This window comes from Diabrotica virgifera, chromosome 2, assembly GCF_917563875.1.
Source record: "Diabrotica virgifera virgifera chromosome 2, PGI_DIABVI_V3a".
Lineage (NCBI taxonomy): Eukaryota > Metazoa > Arthropoda > Insecta > Coleoptera > Chrysomelidae > Diabrotica > Diabrotica virgifera.
Genome location: NC_065444.1, coordinates 61,680,973 through 61,703,357, shown reverse-complemented (window position 1 = coordinate 61,703,357; position 22,385 = coordinate 61,680,973). Strand labels below are relative to the sequence as shown.

At 32.7% G+C, this 22,385-nt stretch overlaps 1 protein-coding gene across 1 annotated transcript in view; it reads left to right on the top strand.

The window, feature by feature from the left end:
• Positions 1–3,618: 3,618 nt before the first annotated feature.
• The window catches only part of LOC114329304 (vesicular glutamate transporter 1), a 56,765-nt gene continuing 37,998 nt past the window's right edge, over positions 3,619–22,385 (top strand). Inside the window, exons 1-3 of the mRNA XM_050644766.1 lie at positions 3,619–3,704; positions 14,276–14,531; positions 20,918–21,148. Of these exons, the coding sequence (XP_050500723.1) occupies positions 3,619–3,704; positions 14,276–14,531; positions 20,918–21,148 (573 nt within the window). The remainder of the gene's footprint in view (positions 3,705–14,275; positions 14,532–20,917; positions 21,149–22,385) is intronic.

The following is a 22,385-nucleotide window of genomic DNA, read 5'->3' as shown; positions in this document are numbered from 1 at the left end:
TGCTCTTATTGGAGCTTCATCAGAAGGAACGTAGGCACTGTTCTCCATACTCCAACTAAATTGCAATTTAGTTGGAGTATGGAGAACAGTGCCTACGTTCCTTCTGATGAAGCTCCAATAAGAGCAGAAAATCGCGGTTAAAGGAACTGGACTGCACTCCGTATTCTAATTAAAAAGTAAGATTGGTTTGCCTTCGCATTGCAACCGAATAAAAATGGTACACATTTTTATTTTATTTTTCGTATTACTCCGTAGAGTAACCAGGTGCATTTTTCAGTTGGAACTTTGCCGGCTGCAGACGGGGGATGTGAATTGCAAAGTGTAGAATTCCTTCCCTTTCGTCTTCACTGCAGCATCCATATGACTTGCAAATTATAGAAGTCTTGGAGGTGTTACCATGAAAATGTACCAATAAGTTTTCAATTTAAAAATCTTTTAGTGATTTTTAATATTTTTCAATATTATTAATTTACTATTAGGATTGAAAACTTGCTTCGTCTTTAAATTAATACAATTTTTTAACTGTGTATTCAGTGATTACACTAATTTACATACTATACAATAAAAACGAATAATTGAGAAAAAAAGAAACATTGATAAAGTGAATAATAACATAATGTTACTATCGAAACGAGTAGATAAATGTTAAACAAACATCTTTAACAGTTAAAATACAATTTTAAATGTTTGGTAATAAATGTTTAAGGCATTTGAGAAGCCGCTTTATTTAACTATTTGTCGGTAATTTAACAATCGTATTACGTTACGTACTCCTTGTAGATTAGTAATTTCAGAACTTGAAACTATTGCGAGAATACATTTACCTAAATTTCTATGCAAATTAATATAGTCCAAGTAATAGGAAAAAACCTCGCAATTTTTACAGAATGGGTCGATTTGCTTGAAAATTTGAGAATAAGTAGTGGATAGTCTAAGGATCAAAATCTATATGAGACCGAAAGGCGCTTTTACTATGGGGGTGGTTGCCACTCCATGTCAGGGGTGGACATTTTTTATTTTATTTTGCTAGTTTTCTGCTAATTACTCAAAAAGTTTTCGTTTTATCAAAGGAACTTTGCTTAACAAAAATGTACCTTTTAAAAAAATAAACAAAACCCTTTTTTGTTGTTTTATTTAAGACCAATAGTAATCGAGCTATACTTTATTATATGTTAGCTCTTTTTCGTCAAATGCTAAATATTGTAGTTTCAAAGTCAAAAGATGGGAAAACTATTCATTTTTAGAGGATAAATTGTTCAAACTAATTTAAAGTATTTAAAAATATCTATCTCCTGAAATAAAAAAGTAGTCTCCCGCTCAAAATTTAGTGACTTATAATAAAAAGAATGTCAGTCCCTATTTTTTTCAGCGAAAAAGTAATCGGAAACTTCCCCCTAATCAACACCCTAATTAAAAATAGTCATTGACCTAATTTGGTCTTCGCTTTATTTATGTATTATTAATAGGTTCTAGAGGCTTGACTGGCTTATAATGATTAGTTTAAAAAAAAATGGAGTTGAAAGCGAATAACGAATTTTTGTAGTTTGGTAAAAAACGCACTTTTCTTCAGTATAGAAAGATTAGCATCAGAGATTCGAAAAAATATTTAAACATAAAATTGTAGGTTATTTAATTCGCAAGAACTTGGTCTGATAAAATTTTTTTACGGTAAAAACTGAGTGAGCTATGGACATTTAAATCTTGTAATAATATGCAAAAACCACCTTTACCAACCCTTTCAAAGTCACCTCTTTTTGCGACTGAGGATTTTAAAAGGATTTAATATCAATAGACTATGCCTATAGACCTTATAAAAACCCACAAGATTCTTTTTTATCAAACTTTCTAGGATAAAGAATAAAAAAGTTACGGTTAAAAAATCAATATATTTTTTTGAAAAAAAAAAAAGGACAAATCAAATTTGAAGCATAATAATGTAAGTGAGCGGTGTTTTTAGTCATTGGCATTATTTATTCTTCTTTAATTATGCAGTATTAATAGATCCCAGAAGTTTTACTGGCTTAGACTGATTAGTTTTTAAAAAACTGTTTTTTGTAGTTTTGGTAGTTGAATTTTTGTAGTTTGGTAAAAAATGCCATTTTCTTTAGAATAGAAAGATTAGCATCAGAGATACGAAAAAATGTTTAAATGTGAAATTATAGGTTATTTAATTCTCAAGAACTTGGTTTAAAAAAAATTGTTCTACGGCAAAACTCGAGTGAAGCATAAATGAGTATAATATCGAAAAACATTGATTTTTTCGAAATAAAACTAACACTTTCGATAGCGAATAAATCGAAAACTATTAATTTTATCAAAAAAAGTATAGAACATTTCTTGCTTAAAATGAATGTTTTTATCAACTTTTTCGGTCCAAATATAATAAAAAATTTCCACCCCCGAGATGGAGTGGCAACCACCCCCATGGTAAAAGCGCCATTCGGCATCATATATATTTTGATCCTTGGACTATCCACTACTTATTCTTAATTTTTCAAGTAAATCGATCTATTGTGTAAAAATTTCGAGGTGAAAAGCTTCGGTTCCTGGACTAATATATCAAAGTACTCTCAGTTTACAAAAATGACAAAAGTGCGATTTTTGAGAAACTGGTTAATTTAAACAGCCTTGTTTTCGAATATACTAGAACGATTTTAAGTTACAAATGCTCGTTTGAAAAGTATTTAAAAACCACTCATGAAACGAAATGAATTATTTTTGACATTATCTCGTATAAAATTGATGAAATTTGATATCTTATGATTGCATCTTAGTTCATGCAAAGATCATGCAAAACTTTTTATAAAGAAGAAGTAAAATTATTAATAACGAACTTATCATCAATAAAAATTATGTTAGGTATCCGTAATTTGAGAAAAATTTTAATTTTTTTTTAATAAGAAAAATATAATTGCGTTATAACATAATTTTTAATTCTAAATAACTTTTCTTAATAACAATTTTCAATATTGTGAAATATATAGTTATTTTCCTAACTAGTGCGGAAAGTCATACTTTTCCGCACGCGATTGCAGTTTGCCGAACTACCGACGCCGTCGCGAAGCGGAGTTCGGCAAGCAGTCGAATGCGGAAAAGAGACCTTCCGCAAGAATTAGGAACAATATTTTTTCTACGCGGGTTTAAAAAATGACCAAATCTTAATCAATTAATTGAATTAAAAAATAACGCTAATAAGTATAATAATCCCGAATTAAAGTCAATGCGGTGCCTAAATACCTGTTATGCAGTAATGAATGGTGTATAGTCCGTCCGCTATAACTTTTCCCATGCGGTACGATTCATTTTCAATTAAATTAACTCAAAACATAAATTGAAACGAACGTCGATGTGTATATACATTTTGTATACTGTATACTATATACTACACGCGTACGCGTACGTTTCACTTTCTGTTTTGAGTTAATTTGATTGAAAATGAATCGTACCGCATGGGAAAAGTTATAGCGGACGGACTATATATGTATCAATACATGTTTTAATATTTTAAAGTCATAGCAACGATGTCAAATAAAGCAATTATTGTCAAAAATCACGTCACACACTTTAAAATTTCCACGCATCTTTACTTACGAATTTTAAAATAATTCAGTGATCTAGATGGCATCAAGTGACGAAGAACTACCCCCATCTATTCTCGGCGTTGTCAATAATCTTGATCTGTTACCGGAAAAATCAGCAAACAGGTACAAGAAGGAATACAACATTTTTGTGAGTCGGTGTATTAAAACCACAATATGTATGTAAACTCAGTGCGGAAAAGTAATGCATAAAACTAATACGGAAAAGTTAAACTTTCCGAACTAAAACGCGTGCGGAAAAGTAGACTTTTTTGCACGCTCGTAGAAAATAGTATATTTTACAACAAGAGAAAAAAAAGACATATTTCTCATGAGTGCAGAAGTTTGTTGCGCAAATCAAGCGAGGGAGAAGTATGTCGTTTTCTCTCGTGTTGTACACTGTACTTTTTCTATGGGTGCGTTTTTGTCAAGGATTCAAACTTCAAAATTAAATAATTTAGGTGCTTTTATGTAGATTATATGTCAAAATTGAAATAAAATACATATTATACACATATGTAGGTATTTAATATTCTTAATATTTATATACATACTTTTATTTATTTAAAATTATAGTTACCAGTTATATTTGAACTGTTTTGAAAGGTAATTCCTGGTAAGTTTTGATTTGACACATTTTATTTGACACAAGTATTTGTTTTTGTATTGTGCATGTTACCATGGAAACCGCGATTCTGCTTATGGAACCCGTGAGAAAAAATATTTCTCACTGCAATGGCCGACTTTTCTCACAGCCTGATAAATTGGTCGTTTTGAATGTATGTAAGTAGTGAGAGAAGCTGCACATTGTATAGCATCCATAAAAAAAATTATTTACTTTACTCTTGAGCAAAATTCATATTTTTTGACATACCTCGTATACTATTAATAAAATTTAATATCTTATCATTTTATGTTAGATTTTAGAATATGAAGAACTTTTTATGAAGAATAATTTTTTTTTCCTAAAAGTAATAACAAAAATGTTTTCGATAATATGGTTCCAACCTATTGGGAGATATTGTATATATTTATTTATTCCGAAACAAGTAATACAATTATCTACGAAAATCCAATAGCAGGAAAATATCCGAAATTTTTCGATGAAAATCTGGAAGAGCACGTCGTGTAATAGGGGTAATAAATGTCCGATCAGAGTAACAAGTGAGAATTCTACGAGCACCGGGAGGGTCTAAATAATAAACAGGCAATGTTCTACCAACCTGTTGAATTTTAGGTTACCTAAGTGTGTTTATATTGAACCCTTGGGAATTCGTGGCATATGAGTTCCGTAGAATTGATAAATCTACTTTTATTATATGTGCCTATTAGTTATTGGTAATAATTTTCATAAGTGAAGAGTGATTAATAATTTGAATTTTAAACATCAATACCAATTTTTTTGCCAAGCAACATAAACAAAATTTGTTTAAAAATATATAAACATTTTAAATTTTTTGCAACACGAAAATGCAGCATATGCATAATGCTCTGGTTAAATCAGAGAGTGTAGGAAGAGTCTATACCGGTTTCCGGAGGTCTTTTTCCCCTCATCAGTAGTCCCATATCATCTTCTCTCCGATTTCCCCAGGCATCACACTTTGGGTCTTTCCGTATTGCAAAGAAATAAAGGTCACGGATGAGCTAAAGCCATTTACCGAAAAACAAAGTAAGTTATCAATCGAAGTAGCACAGAAAACGACAATAAATATCGTTCTCATACCACTAGATTGACAACAGGTAGAATACTTTCTTTGGTTACAACCGCCCGAGATTTTCAAAATTTATAAATCATACAGGATGCCTAGGAAATTAAGATGAGAGAATTTTAAATAATTCGCAACTCATCTGCTCAGCGTGGTAAAAGTTCCAACAAGAAAGATTCCTTGATACTCCTACAAAAGAGTAAATGAATTAAAAATGTATAAACATTTTCAATTTCTTTGCAACACGAAAATGCAGCATCTGCATAATGCTCTGGTTAAATCAGAGAGTGTAGGAAGAGTCTATACCGGTTTCCGGAGGTCTTTTTCCCTCATCAGTAGTCCCATATCCTCTTCTCTCCGATGGGAGAGAACGATATATGAACGATATGGGAACGATATTTATTGTCGTTTTCTGTGCTACTTTGATTGATAACTTACTTTAAAATTTGTTTAATATTTTTGTTAATATTTTTTATTTTGATTCGATAACGATTTCCGAAGTGGAAGTTAAAACGTCAATCACTTTTATTTCCAACTTAAATTGTGGCTTAGTTCCCAATAAAATAGTAAATTGCATAAGATGCCACAAAGAAATAGCTTCGGAACAATATCAATATCAATTCAGAAAAGTGAGCATATATAGTTCTTCTTCTTATTGCGCCGTCTCCTTTCGAAGATTGGTTTTCCAAATGAAAATTATTGTAGCTTTGGAAACTGCTACACGAAAAATGTCTGCGGATAATCGTTCATATCTTTCAGCCACGAGTTCTGGCGTGTTCCTACTGATCTTTTGCCTTGTACTTTACCTTCCAATATTATTATTATTATTTATTATTATTATACTTAAACAAGGGCAGAGGGACAAGTCCCTATTATGCCCAAAAACAAAGAAATAACATAAGTAACTTACTAGTAAATACAATATAAACAAAAACAACAACAACAACAACAACAACAAGGATACAATTTGGGTTTACATAAAAAAATATTTCAACTATATTATAAATAGTCCTGTCGCCAGGGGGGTACAACGGCCTCCTTAATTCAGATGGACTTACCCAAGTTTTTTATGTATCTTGACCCAATTCATGCGTTTTAATGTACGTAATCTACGTAGAAATTGTCTGTATGCGCGCCTACTCGTTCGATTTTAAATGAGAAATGCATTGAAAACATTATTCAAGCACTATGTGTTTATAGCTTTGTTTAACAATAAAAAATTAATTTTTAGCAATCAAAATAATCAAAACCGATAGAATTTGACTTAAACTTTCAAATGCGGTAAGCAGAATTGCTATTTTATTTTTTAATCGTTATATTCGGGTTCAAAAATTGCAATTTTTCGATTTTTTGAAAGTTCAACCGCGTTTATGTCGAAAACTATGCATCCTACGAAAAACGTGTAAAAGCATTTATTGTTTAGAATGACCCAAAAAATACAAAAAACTGTTTTGTTTTGTGAAAAATCGCTGTTATGTGATTCCTTAATTTCTTTGTTTATAACAATCTTATCGACATCAGGATCAACTGTTACCCAAAAAATTCGTGTTCTGCGGGTCAACATACATAAAAAAACTTGGATAAGTTCATCTGAATAAAGGAGGGCGTTGTACCTCCCCTAGCGACAGGACTAAAAACGGTCAAGTCTGTTTTTAAATGTGTTGGTAGAGGAGGCTGAGGCAATGTTATCATTCAGGTTATTCCAAATATCGAAAACTCTATTTGGTAGAAAATTCTGTCTTGATCTCGTACATAAGTTCTCCTTTTTAAGTTTAAATTGGTGACCTCTAAGGCGTTCATCTTGATTGATGGTAAACATTTCGTCGAGATTTCCGAAATTAAATTTTAATATTTTACATGTGGTTATTAATTCGCCACGTTGTCGGCGAATTCCAAAAGAAGTTAGGTGGGTCATACTGAGCATTTCTTCATAAGAAGGTCTTCTCAGTCCCAACGGAATTCGAGTGGCTTTTTTTTGGACGTTTTCCAACAAAGTTTTTTCTCGAACCACATCAGGATACCACGTTGGGCCAGCATATTCAAGAATCGGTCTTATGTAAATAGTGTAAAGTTTACAAAATGACTGCATTGAAACTCGAAAAACACCTCCGAATAAGATATAGTCTGGAGTTTGCACGTTTACAAATAGACTGAATATGGTGTGATGGTACACGACAACCCTCACGGAATTTTCGTAATTTATTTATTATAAAAATAAGGTCATAATATTATAGTTGCAATTTGTATAATTTATTACGATAGTAGCAAAGTTCAAAGTATTGAACTCATTTGAAAGACTGCAAAGAAAGCACACGTCATTATTGAAATACGTATAGTACCTAACCATATATGGTCATACATATTGGCACTGTTTTTAACTATAACAGATATAAATAGGAAGGTCGAGTACCTGAGACATCTTTGTTGTCGTTGCACTCTGTCGCGCTAGTCAGGGGATCTTGTTACCGAGAAATGGGTTATCCGCGACCTATCTCAAGGTCAACGTAATGTAATTGTACATTTAATTATATAAGAATAAAGTTTCTGAAAAAGTTTAGGTTCGTTTGTTCGGGGTAGTGTCTTCGTCTAGCAACCCCCAACCTCACAATGGTCGGACCACGTTAGGCTGCTGTTTACAATAACACCGAGGTAGTTATACGGGAACACTGAACCTAATGGTTGTCCGTTAACGAAATACGGCACAGGTGGATTATTTTTACCAATTCTGAGCACTACACATTTTTCTATATTGTGGTATTTCTATATAAATCTTTCCCCTCTCAACACGTGGCCCAAGTATTTTTCTTTCTTTGATTATTCTTAGCAATTATTTTTGTTTGTTCATGCACCTAAGTACCTCATTGTTAGAAATATTTTGTACCCATCGAATTCTCAGCATCCGTCTGTATATACGATATACTTACGTATTAAAGACATCTATTCTCTTTTCTGTTTCAGAGTCTATTTTCTAACTCAGGACTTCCCAAACTTATTTGTACTGTGACGCCCTTGAAATTTTGGTATTTTTTTGCGACGCCCCCCAAACCATCCCCAATAAAATTTACCAATTTTAGTAAGTACTAGCCTAGTAACAGGTTACAGTTATAATAAAAAAACTAGTTGAACATTTATATTTAAAAAATACTAAGTTTTCAATCTAATAGCGCAGGGGTGGCCAAACTGCGGCTCGCGAGCCACATGCGGCTCTTTGAAGGATTACTTGTGGCTCTCGATTGTATTCCAGTTATTTTTCAATTTTGTATTAGATATGATCTAAAAAAATTATTATCGTTCCTTAATATGTGTTTCAAAATGTCTTTAAATTTACTGACAACAAACATAAAAGAACTTTGTAACAAATTCCATTTCCATCCAAGATAAGAATGATATGACACATCGAAAACTGCGCTAACGAACATTACATAAGAGTGGCGCAATGTAAAAGTCAGTAATCAACCGAATCCAGACCGATTTTTGTATAACTCTTGGTACAGATGTAATTTGTATTAGGTACACATTTTGCATTTAAGTCATTTTACTAGACTTAGAAAAAAAATTTTTACCATATTATACTAGAAAAACTTAACGAGTAGGTATATAAAAAAGCCGGAAGGAATATTGACCGAACTCCAAAATAGATTTGAAGACTTAAAATATGTTAAATCGTCTCTTCATTTTTTCCGAATTCATTTGAAATGAACATAGTTCATAAGGTGAATTTTTTATTATTACCAATATATGACCCAAACAACATCTGGAGAATTAAAATTAATAGAGACGCAAGAAGATCAAGCTCGAAAATAAAACTATAAGTCGACGCCGAATACCGAATTTTGGAAATTTGTACCAGAATCCAAGAAGGTACCCTAAAAAAGAATGCTTGTCGAATTATTTCCATATTAGGAACAACGTACTTGTGTGGACCATTTTATTCCATTTTATAATTCGTGAAATCCTAACACCGATCAATATTACCTAACCAGCATCTAAAAGAATTACTGAGAAGTCACATATTAATCACCAAATTCTAAAGAATTATCAAAAGAGGGAAAACAAAAATGTAATTAAGTTTAAATATTTCGTAATTATATTTCGGTTTTCAGTAAGTAAAAGTTCTGTTAAAAAATTGTAAATACCTTCTGTACATAGATACTTTTTGAATAAGTATTTTCTTGTGGCCCGCGAAAAACTTAAACTTGTGAAAAGTGGCTCGGACTATTAAGAAGCTCGGCCACCCCTGAATAGCACATAAAACAACATCCAAAAATGTTATTTCACATCCTACCAGACTGAAAACAATGGGAACCTTCTCTGGTAACACCTACGAGGCTTCTACAATTTGAAAGCCATAACGGATGCTGAGACTAAGGAAGATGAGGGAATTTTACAATTTATAATTCACGTCCCATCTGCTCAGCGCGGTAAAGTTCCAACGAGAATGGTTCCCTTCGTACTCCAATCGTTTGAAAATGGTTATTCATTTTTGATTTATATTTTTATTAAAAATTAAGAAAAAAATCAAAATATAGGCACAAAAATAAAAAGGGATATTTGTTTATGTAACTGGCTGGTTAACGTGAGGGATGTGGCTTGCTTTATTGAGCTCAGCTTATGAAACCGGGTCTCCAATTTGGAAACGGCCACTTAACTCTCATTTCTTTTTATAAGTTTATGTTTGACCTGTACTTGTTTTTAATTACTCTTACTGCAGAAAATTCCGTTTTGCACAAGTAAGAAGTCGCAAATGGTAATAAAACCTTTAATGTTGCAGTGCTGATGGCATTGTATTCAAGAGAAACTGAGCTCAAAATTCAAACCGTGTGTCGTTGTCGTATTGAAGCTTTAGACTGGAATCACAGGACAATTCTCTTAGTTGTTCTTCTGCCTCTGTTGAAAGTGTCGATAATGTGGATAACTGGAAAGGGTTTTCGACCAAGTTTTCGGGAAGATATTTCTCAAAGTGTTCGCTCAATGATAACAAGTGTTGTATAAACATATTTTTTCGAGGGATCGAGATAAGATTGATCGAGGATTTCTATCGATTTTTCTTGTAGAATACCTTGTGAAGCATGGAAACAGTCAATTTCTTGATCTTCTAATTTTCTCTTTCATAAGAGCAACTTATTCTGAAACCCAGTAATTTTATCTGTCAATTGCAGGATATGAGTATTTTAATAAATATATTTTCTGTATTAAAAGTCCGCTTTGACACGCGACGCCCCTGGGACAACTCGGCGACGCCCCAGGGCGTCGCGACGCACAGTTTGAGAAGCCCTGGTCTAACTTTCACAGCCACATCCAGATTCCAAGACAGAAAACATATCACATGTGATCATTCGGATTCTGAGCTCCAGACTAAGGAGCTCTATTATTTGTCTTTTGGCACACAAATGTACGTTTATTGGTGTCTTTGAGAATACTAAAGTTTTAAAAGAAAAGTAAATAAAAGATGGTTCAGATTTGATTACAGTACAGAGCCTCTACTATGTTCTTATACGTATTTCGGAATAACCGTTTCCTCATCGGAGAACCTGGGTAGAGGCACTGAACTGAAATCAAATCCTTTCATCCTTTCCGGGTAATTATCAAAATAATTACCAAAGATGCTACTAGCACCATCTATGAATCAAAAGTCTAATAGGTCAGAAAATAAAATTCAAAATTATTTATCCTCTGAGCTTTTTAAGTTGGAAAAATAAAGCATAACAGAGTGGCGAAATACTCGACAAGGGAAATCTAAATTGCATTTCACGTCCTGTCATTCACCGTGATAATAATTTTAGCGAACTATTTCCTTTAATATCCACTAAAGGTCAATAAATTATAAACTAAAAGAAAAGAAAAGATGGTTCAGATTTGATTATAGTACAGAGCATCTACTATGTGCTTATACGTATTTCGGAATAACCGTTTCCTCATCGGAGCACCTGGGTAGAGGTACTGAACTGAAATCAAATCCTTTCATTTTTTACCCGAAAAGGATAAGGATTTGATTTCAGTTCAGTAGGTACCTCTACCCAGGTGCTCCGATGAGGAAACGTTTATTCCGAAATACGTATAAGCACATAGTAGATGCTCTGTACTATAATCAAATCTGAACCATCTTTTCTTTTCTTTTAGTTTATAATTTATTGACCTTTAGTGGATATTAAAGGAAATAGTTCGCTAAAATTATTATCACGGTGAATGACAGGACGTGAAATGCAATTTAGATTTCCCTTGTCGAGTATTTCGCCACTCTGTTATGCTTTATTTTTCCAACTTAAAAAGCTCAGAGGATAAATAATTTCGAATTTTATTTCCTGACTTATTAGACTTTTGACTAAAACTTTAATTTTGGAAACGTTTGAGTGTAAACCAAACATTTCGCTATGACGAATTACCGCATTTATTGTATTTTGTAGTTCTTATGCGTTGCTTGCTATTAGGATGGTATCATCGGCGTACCTGATGTTGCTATGCTGGTTCCGTTAATCTTGATTCTGCCTTGCACCTCGTCTAATGTTTCTGTGAGTATAGATTCCGAATACAGATTAAACAATAGCGGTGATTTTGTGCTCTATTTCATAGGCGTCTTAGCCATTCTCCTTACATGTTATTCCATTCTGTTTTTCTATTTAGTGTCCATTCGATTATACACTGTCTTCACTCCTATTCATGTCCTCTTTCGAAGAGAGATTGTAAAATAAGAATATTTATTTGAACGAATGGAGATACCACAAAGTAACAACTTCAGATCTTGATGAAACTTGAAACCACTCACTAGAGATAAGAACACGTCTGGAAAAGGCACGTACAGTGTACAGTCTTCTTCTTCTTCTTCTTTTTGTATAGACACGACTTTGTTTGTTTTTTCAATGTGCCTCTAGTAAGTTGTCGTTCCATCGTTTTCGTGGTCTTCCCACTGATCGTCTTCCTATTGGGGAACCCTCTGTTGCTGTTCTGACTATCCTATTTTTTGTCATCCGGCTTATGTGGTCATTCCATTCTATTCTTCTCTTTCTTACCTAGTTATTAATGTTATACACCTTGCATCTCCGTCGTATATCTGTACTTCTAGCTCTGTCCTATAGAGTCTTACCATCGATTTTTCGAAGGGTTTTCATATCCGCTGTTTCGAGAAATCTTTTTGTGTTCTCTGTGTCGGGTCGTGTTTCTCCTGCGTATGTCATTATTGGTCTGATGACTGTTTTGTAAATTCTGCCTTTCATTTCTTTTCCGATATTTTTATTTCTCCATATTGTGTCATTCAGGCAACCTGCGGCTCTGTTTGCTCTATTCACTTGATCTTCCACTTCTGTTTCGAGCCTTCCGTAGCTAGATAGTGTGATGCCTAGGTATTTAAACTCTATCACTTGTTCTATTATCTGACATTCCAGCTCCAATTTACATCTAATTGGATCTGCTGTTATAACCATGCATTTTGTCTTTTGTGAGGAAATTAACATGCAGCATAGGTTGCAGCATACGTTGTAAATCATCTTCAGTTTGAGAGATTAGTACCGCATCGTCCGCATAGCAGATTATTTTAAGTTGTTTTTCTCCCATTTGGTATCCTCTTTTAGTTCTTACTTTTTTATTATTTCGTCCACGATAAGGTTGAACAATAAAGGACTCAAGGAATCCCCCTGTCTTATCCCATTGCCGGCTTCAATTGGGTCAGTTAATTCATCGTCCACTTTTACTTTTATTGTGTTGTTCTGGTAGATGTTTTCGATCGTTTTAATTATTCCTAGAGGTACCTCTCTCGAGTATAACAAATGGATAACGTCCTTTAATGTGACCCTGTCAAATGCTTTCTTAACGCCCACGAAACATAAATATGCCGGTTTGTTGTATTCCAACGATTTCTCTTGAACTTGCCTCATTATAAATATAGCGTCAGTGCATGACCTTACCGACCTAAAACCTTGTTGTTCTTCTGCTAATGTTATAATTACAGTGTACAGTGTTTTACAAAATGCAAAAAGTTCTATGCAACCGCCAGCTGGGTATCTCATTGAGAACTAGAATACTTAAGTGCTATGTTTTATCCACCTTGCTCTATACTATTGAAGCCTGGACAATGACAGAAGCAACACAAAAAAGAATCCAAGCATTCGAACTCTGGTGTTACCGTAAAATGCTCAGAATATCCTACAGCCATGTGACAATTGCGGAAGACTTGCGGAGGATGAATAAGAAAAGAGAAGTTATGCTTATAATAAAAGAACGAAAAACACAATATTTTGGTCACATCGTAAGAAATCAAAATTATGAACTGCTCCAACTTATAATCGAAGGCAAAATAAATAACAAAAGGGGACCAGGAAGAAGACGCAACTCTTGGCTTAAAAGCGTAGGACAATGGACAAATATTCCCTCCATGGAACTATTCAGAGCGGCTTCAAATAGTATTAAGTGGGCAAATGTAATGGCCAACATCCTTAAGGATAAGGATGAAAAGAAAGAAGAACAATTTCAGTTCAATGCTTACAACTGGCACGTTAGCGCGGTGGACCGGATCCTTGTATCCCAATATACTAAATTAACAGTAGCCCTTAGCAATACGCTCTATCAATTTTTAATTAGCTCTTTTTCTTCTTCTTTTGGCATCATAACCTTAGATGAGTCTTTCCCTGTCTGACTATGCCCTTCCATTCGTATCTCTCTTGTGCCCTTCTTCTCCATTGTCTTATGTTCATGGTTTTCCATGTCATCCAACCATCTTTTTTTGGGCCTTTCTTTTTTCGCCTTTCTCTCTGCTTCCATTGTAATATTTTCTCTGTTGTTATTTCATCGTTGGCCTCTGCACATGTCCCAGCCATGACAGTCTTTGACTTTTTACAAATTGTACAATATCGTAACCTTCATTCAATTCATTAACCTCGTTGTTTCTCCTGATCCTTCATGTGCCGTCGTCTTCTTGCATCGGGCTATATACTTTTCTCAGTATTTTTCTATCTTTTTGTTAGCTATATGTAGTTCTAAAACTGTTTTATTTTGTTCTAGGAACCAATACGACCAATTTACTCCGCCAACACTGAAACAGGAAAAGGGTGATGTTAATGCCAGCGGTACCATTGCGGACGTCAGCTCACCAGACAGCTTACCCGATTTTGAACGACCAGCCCCAAGAAAAATCGATGAATATATCAGAGCAGAGCTACCGTATCTCAGCAAGAGAGCTACGGTGGCTTTGCTCAGCTGTTTGGGATTTATAATTATGTTTGGAATGAGAACTAGCATGAGCCTTGTCAAAATCAAAATGGTAAGTTTTTAAATATTTTTTTTACCAATTTACAACTTGGAAAACCTGGAAATGGTCTAACAGAGAAAGATGAAAACAAACCACTAGAAATATTACAGAGTGTATGGTTTTGTTGATTGCAGAGAAGAGAGAATATCGTTTAAATCTGAACGGACAAAACTTTTAACAATGTTTGTAAAATTTGAATTTAGTTTTGCTATTATATGAGTTGCTTTTTTTGTTATATAATTTTGGGAGAGGGGGTTGTTAATAGTATAGTAATGCGCTAGTTATAGCCTCTCCTATTAAACTATGAACCTCATCTCTGTCAAGAAAGGACTTGTTATGCGCTATTCAATCAAACGAGGCACTGACGACCGAGTATGGCAGTATCGTCCTATGCGAAAACGGCGAAACTTCCCTTTTCATGTACCTAGTAGGTGGCAGAAAACCTATTAAAAACAAATACTGTTCTTCTCCTTCTTCTTCTTTACAAGCAATTCTGCTCGTTCATTGGCGGATTTATACCTCTATGGAAGATTGTCACTCCATTTTTTGTGCGGTCGGCCGATGCTTCTTCTACCGATTAATTAGTGATTTATCTTTTGCTATTTTGACCAAAAGTGTCTCCCCCTTTCTGCTTATGTGGGTATTCCACTATGTTTTTCTATTTAGTGTCCATTCGTTTATACACTTTACATTACATTTTCTTGTAATGCCTTCACTCCCCTTTCGATCTCTCAGCGTATTTTCTGTAATTCTTCGCAGTATCCTCAATGCTACCGTTTCTAGTAGTTTTTGTGTTCTGGCTGTATCTTGTTTCTGATGCATATGTCATTATTGCTCTTACACTGGCTTTATAAATGTAATAAAAAGAGAATGTAATAACTACAGAGGATTGACATTGCTATGTGTATCCATGAAAATATTAGAGAAAATCATAGATAAACGAATAAGAATAATCGCGGAAGATACACTAGACGAGTCACAAAGTGGTTTCAACAACACGCTAAAACAAATAGGCGAAAAAGCGCTTCAAGAGAAAAAGAACATATACTTAGCCTTCTTAGACCTAGAAAAGGCCTTCGACAAAGTACCCAGACAGAGAGTGTGGAAAGTGCTAAGAGAGAAAGGTGTAGGACATAAAATGATACGAATCATCCAGAAAATATATAGTCAGAATGTGAACTCGGTGATTAATAACAACAATAGATCAAACACTTTCACAGTAACAGGAGGACTAAAACAAGGCGGAGCTGTTAGCCCAACGCTGTTTATATTGTTTATGGACCAAATAATTAAAAGATGCACAATAGAAAGCAGAAAATTAAATGTTGGACACAGATATCTTCGTAGAGTGGAAATATCAGAGGGAGTGTTTGCAGACGACTTGGTGTTAATTGCAAGAAGTGAAAAAGATTTACAACACAACATTGAAATATGGAACAGAGTATTCATCGAAAATGAAATGGTAATAAACAAAAGCAAGACCAAAGTACTACAGATCGGTGAAGAGTGACAGGAGCTAAGAATAGAAATTGAAGGAACACAAATTGAACAAGTGAAAACTTATCTAGGTGTAATAATTGACCAGGCAGGCACTCAAGATGCTGAAGTAAACAATAGAATAGACAAAACAATAAAGCTGTACCATACAATGAATAAAAAATTTATCAGTAGAAAAGAAATTTCAAGAGAAACAAAAATAAAACTGTTCAAATCAATCTATAGACCAGTACTAACCTTCGGCAGCGAATCTTGGGTCTTAACAAACCGACAAAAAAGCAAGATCCAAGCCATGGAAATGAAGTTCCTGAGAAGAGTAAAAGGCGTCACTAAATTAGACCGACTACGGAATGTAGACATAAGAAGAGAGTTAAAAATACCATCCACATTGGAGTATATAGAGCAAAGACAATTATGTTGGTGGGGACATCTACAACGAATGAAAGAAACTGGACCAGTTCGAAGAGTATGGGAAGCAAAAATATCAAAAAATAGGAAGAGAGGAAGACCCAGACAAACATGGGATAAAGCAATAGGAGCCATTCTGCAAAAGAAAAGATCAAACTGGACAGATGCCAAAGCGATAGCACAAGACAGAAAAGAGTGGAAAAAATTTGTATATAGATAACTGATACTTTTATAGAATTAATGAAATTAATTTTAGAAATGTAGAATTAGATGTAAAAGTGTAATTTGTATATTTGTAAGTACCTATGTAAAACTAGATATGTTAATTTGGTAGATTAATGTTGCAACCCTACACCATTGTATGGTAGAAGGGATATGATTATATATATATATATATATATATATATATATATATATATGTGGATCTGAAATGGTGGATGTGTGAATTGTTCGTAAGGGGATTTTTCCACATTCTCTATTTCATTTGTTTGATATATATATATATATATATATATATATATATATATATATATATATATATTATTATAATATTATTATTATATTATTATATTATTTCAGCGTCCCTGATGATGTTAACGACTGTTAACTGAGTCTTCCATTTCAGTTGTTAACCCAATAATTTGTAAATTGATATATATATATATATATATATATATATATATATATATATATATATATATATATATATATATTGACCAAAAGTGTCTCCCCCTTTCTGCTTATGTGGGTATTCCACTATGTTTTTCTATTTAGTGTCCATTCGTTTATACACTTTACATTACATTTTCTTGTAATGCCTTCACTCCCCTTTCGATCTCTCAGCGTATTTTCTGTAATTCTTCGCAGTATCCTCAATGCTACCGTTTCTAGTAGTTTTTGTGTTCTGGCTGTATCAAGTCTTGTTTCTGATGCATATGTCATTTCATTATTGCTCTTACACTGGCTTTATAAATTCTTGACTTCATCTCAGTGTTAATATGTCGGTTTCGTCATATAGTGTTATTAAGGCAGCCTTTCAGTCTATTTGCTTTTTTTACTTGATTCCTCACTTCGTCGTCCATGTTTCCATAGCTGAACAGTGTAATTCCAAGGTATTTTATTTCCATTATTTGTTCAATACTAATGCCATTAATTTCTATTTTACATGTGATTGGTTCATTACTGATTACTATTGTTTTAGTTTTCTGAGATGGAAACTAGTAAAGATATTATCATAATGAATTATTTTAGTCTTATGTTAAAACTGTGGATTAATCTTTGCAGACTATCTTCATTTTGGGCTATCAGTATTGCGTCGTCTGTGTAACAGAGTATTTTTAATTCTTTGTTTCCCATTCTGTATTTCCTTCCTTTGTTGGTGCTTTTGATGATTTCATCCATAATTAAATTAAAGAGCATGTGACTCAAGAGTATTATTCCGCTTATTCCGCTGCCTATATCTGTAGGTTCTGTAAGTTGCCCATCTATTCTGGCTTCCAGTTTGTTGTTTTGGTAGATTTTACAATAGTTATTATGATATCTAGGGAAACTTCTCTATTATACAGAAGATGGATTATGTCTTCTAAAAATACTGTTACATATATTGAAGTGCAGAAGTGCAGATACTAAGAAATATACTGGTACTAAGCTTTCTGTGATTTTTTTAAAACGTTTTTATATACTTGGCTTGGTTGTTGTCACGGTCTCCGCAAATTTTGTAATCCATTTTAAAAATAGTTCTAGGCTACCTAGGTACCTCAAATTTTCAGAATAGCTTAGAACTAGCTAACAATGCAATATTTAACTGCTATTATACAGGGTGATTGATTAGTGGGGTGAACTCCGTAAATCCGTTATAGTAATGGATAGCGATAAAAGTTAATAAAAAAATTGTAGGCAACTTTGAACTTCACATTAAAAAATTGGTTAGAATGTTACAGGGTGTTAGATAACATAGTGGCAGATCAAAGGTATTTTTTTTTAAATGAAACACCCTGTATTTTATTTTATATTCGAAATCTTCTTAACTTCTCCATTACAAAAATATAAAAGTTTAGTATGTATTTACAAAATTATAACCAATTTTATATGAAAAAATTTTCAGAAATAATCGATATTGCTAATTTTCTTTATATTGAATACAGGGTAAGTAAAAAACGCAAGTACATTATTTTCTCAGTAATTTTAAATGAAACACCCTATATTTTATGTCATTATCCAAAAGTGACATTACCGTACTTTAATTTTTATATAACAATCCCTATGTTTAAATTTATTAGTTTTCGAGATATTTTCATTTTTCAGAGCAAATTATTAATTACGGGTCTAAATCTATCCAAATTTTAAGTAAGCCATGACTGAATTGTCTAAAACTATTGTTTGTTTTTTAACCAAGAGGAGTGATTTAAATTTACGGCGCCGTAATGCTTGTTTCTAATTGGTCCAACCGCAGGCAAGTTTACTCCACTGTTATTAAATTTTGACACTAATGACATTTATGAAATTTTGTCACTTCTGTCATTTTATAGGTTAATTTAGTATATCGGCGATTTTCTGTGTTTTCTACATTATTCGTTTAATTTTTAGTTTTTTATTCTACTTCTGTTGTTTTTAGAACTCTTTAATATAATATAATATGTATGGATTATCATCTAAAGCTGATATGATCAACGAAAAAAGAAGATGAATTTGGTGACTTTTCTAGTAACTTTTTTGGGTGTGAATCTGTCTTTTTAGTTTACTCCTCTTGGTTAAAAATTCAACTATAACAATTTACGATTATTGATTATCAATCTGTAATCAAAGTTGGCTACAATTTTTGTTATTAACTTTTTTCTTCAAACGTCAAATAATGATGACATTACTTATCTAACTTGATCCTGTCAAAGTTTGATGTCTCCGCCGGCAGCAGTTTTTTTCCCATTTCTTTACGGCGGAGGGAAAAATGTTGTCATGGCAACAATATGAAACATGTCACAAAGCAACAATACAAATGTCATTAACAACAATTAAACATCATTTTTATTTATAGTAATATTAAAAGTACAATTAGTTAATGAGGCATTTTCAAAATTGAAACCGTGCAAAAATGTTACCGACTCTTGATACGCATTGGTAATTGTTGATGATACTGATGGTCGAGCACAACTTTTTCATTCACAGTCATTTGTTTCGAGCTTCTGTCAGATGTTGTATAATCCGTGTATATTAATATTATACACGGATTATACGACATTTGACAGAAGCTCGAAACAAATGACAATCGATGAAAAGCCCTATCATTCCCGATGTTGGCGAATCATGAGGGTTTAATAATTGCAAACAACTGTCAAACAACTGTAACCAGGGAGACGCAAATCCCACCGACGACTTAATTATTTTAATTTCTAACATCTAGACGACTTTGATAGTTGTCACAGTTAATTTCGAGTAAAAATAGCGTATGAATTGTACTATTTATGGTTGAAAATTGCTACGTTTGAAGAAAAAGTAGTATACTTTATTCGGCAAAGAAGCGACTTTTCTTGACTTCCCCTTTATTACGCGCCTCACTTCGTTCGGCGCGTAATATCGGGCGCGTCAAGAAAAGTCATGCTTCTCCGCCTCATAAAGCAATATACTATTATTGCTATCTACATATTACTATAACGGATCTACGAAGCTTTACTCCACTAATCAATCACCCTGTATGGAAAAATCGTTTTTTTTTTCAAACTACATATTTTAAAAATGGGGCTAATGCTAAATTGATGGTGGGTCAGTGGCATTAGACTGCAGATCGAGAGTTGCCTAGTTCGACCATGGCTGTTGCGTATCTTTTTTTAATTTTTTTAATAACTAATTAAAAGTTGATATACTTAAAATTCATATTTTATAAATTAATTATTATATATAAATATAAATATTATATGCCATTTTAAACAACAGCGGTATTATATAAAGTACTTTTTTATACTAAGTAGTGTAATTTTTGTAATTATAATTTTAACAGTTAATACACCTACTAAAAATTATTCCTATTTTATTCTTTCGAAACATGTTGTGTCCTGTATATGTATTACAAAACCGTGTTATTATAAAAAGTACTTTTTTATTATAGTGTAATTTTTGGAAATTTAAGGATTTTATATCGTCAAATTATTTTATATTCTCTCCTATAAATAATAAAAACGTTTTATTATAAAAAATTTCTTTCTTATATAAGTGTAATAATTTATATTCAATTTCAAACATACTGAGTGTTTTAGAAGTATTATTTTCTCAAAATTTGTTGTGTACCTTATATAAATTTTATTTTAAAGAAAGAAAAAAAATACAAACAATAAAATGGGTTATGTTTTCAATTCATGTGTGACTAACTTACCAACCAAAGAAGCTTTCAGTTTCTTCCTACTTCATGATTTTTTTCGATAGCTCGATATTTCTTAAGCCGAGTCTAAAACTAAAATGCGTAATTGACTATCTCGCCCTTTCTAACATTTCCGTTTTACTTCCAGAACAACACTTGGACCCCGGAAACACTTTCAGCTGTCGACGCTGCCATCTTCTGGGGTTATTTCGTGACACAAATCCCCGGTGGCCTAATAGCGGCAGCGTATCCAGCCAACAAGTTATTTGGAGCTGCAATTGCATCTTCTTGTGTTCTTAATCTTATTATTCCTGCTGTTTATCAAAAACCGGACGTTCTTATCGTTGTTAAAGTTATGCAAGGTTTAGTAGAGGTAAGTTTTATTAATGATAATTAGACCAGGCCGCATCTGTAAAAATATTAGTACATTTGGATATTGAAACGTGACTCATTTTTTTTTGTAGAAATTGCTTGAAAATAACTCATATAATAATATTATTTAAGTTATCCTCCAACTCAAAAAGGTGCGGAACATGTTTTTAAACCATTTATTCTACACTTAGAAACTTCATATTTCTCCCAGACAAACTTTATGATATAATATAACAACGCTGTAAATTTTATTAAGATCGGTGTAATAGATTTTGCAAAATAAACTTTGCAATCCAGCTTTTGCAAAAAAAAATTATTTTTTCAAAATGTTGCAGGACTGAAAATAAAGCAGACAGCAAGTTAAATTTTTTGCATATAGAAGAATACTCTACCTTTCCTTTGCAATTTGCAAAATTAAAATCGGTTAACTATTACGGCGTCAGGATTTTTTTAAATGAACATTAATTTTTGGTGCTACGCGCAGGACAGCTGATAGGTTTGCTCTGATTGGACATTCCAATGACCTTTGATAATGATTGATAACTTTTAAGTTTTAGTACATTTCGATATAAATAAATAAATTTGTTTTTTGCAAAATAAAAACGCATACTCTGTCCTTTGAAATTACACTTTTTTAGCAAAAACTTTCTTTGTTTATATATTTTAACTTAGAGAATAAAAGTTTATTATACTTAAACATATGCAATTGCTTAAACAAACAATATTTCACAAACAATAATCAAATTAGTTTGATTTTTGTGGAATTAAAATATTAAAATACAACAAAAGATAGAGTAAAAAAATAATATATTAGATAAAGATTGGAAGAAATTTTGGTGGAAATCAACTTGTGTGAATCGAACACCGCTGTCCTGCGCGTAGCACCAAAGATTAATGTTTATTTAAAAAAATTCCTGACGCCGTGGTAGTTAACCGATTTTAATTTTTCAAATTTAAAATGAAAGGTACAGTACTCTTACTCTTCTAAAATTAAAAAAAATCAACTTGCTGTCTGCTTTATTTTCAGTCCTGTAACATTTTGAAAAAATGATTTTTTTGCGAAAGCTGGATTGCAAATTTTTTTTTGCAAAATCCATTGAGCCGATCTTAATGAAATTTACAGTCTTACTTTACTATATCATAAAGTTTTTTCTGGGTAAAATATGAAGGTTTTAAGTGTAGCATAAATGGTTGAAATACGTAAGATTCGAATACTTGTTTTTATGGTTTTTTTTTTC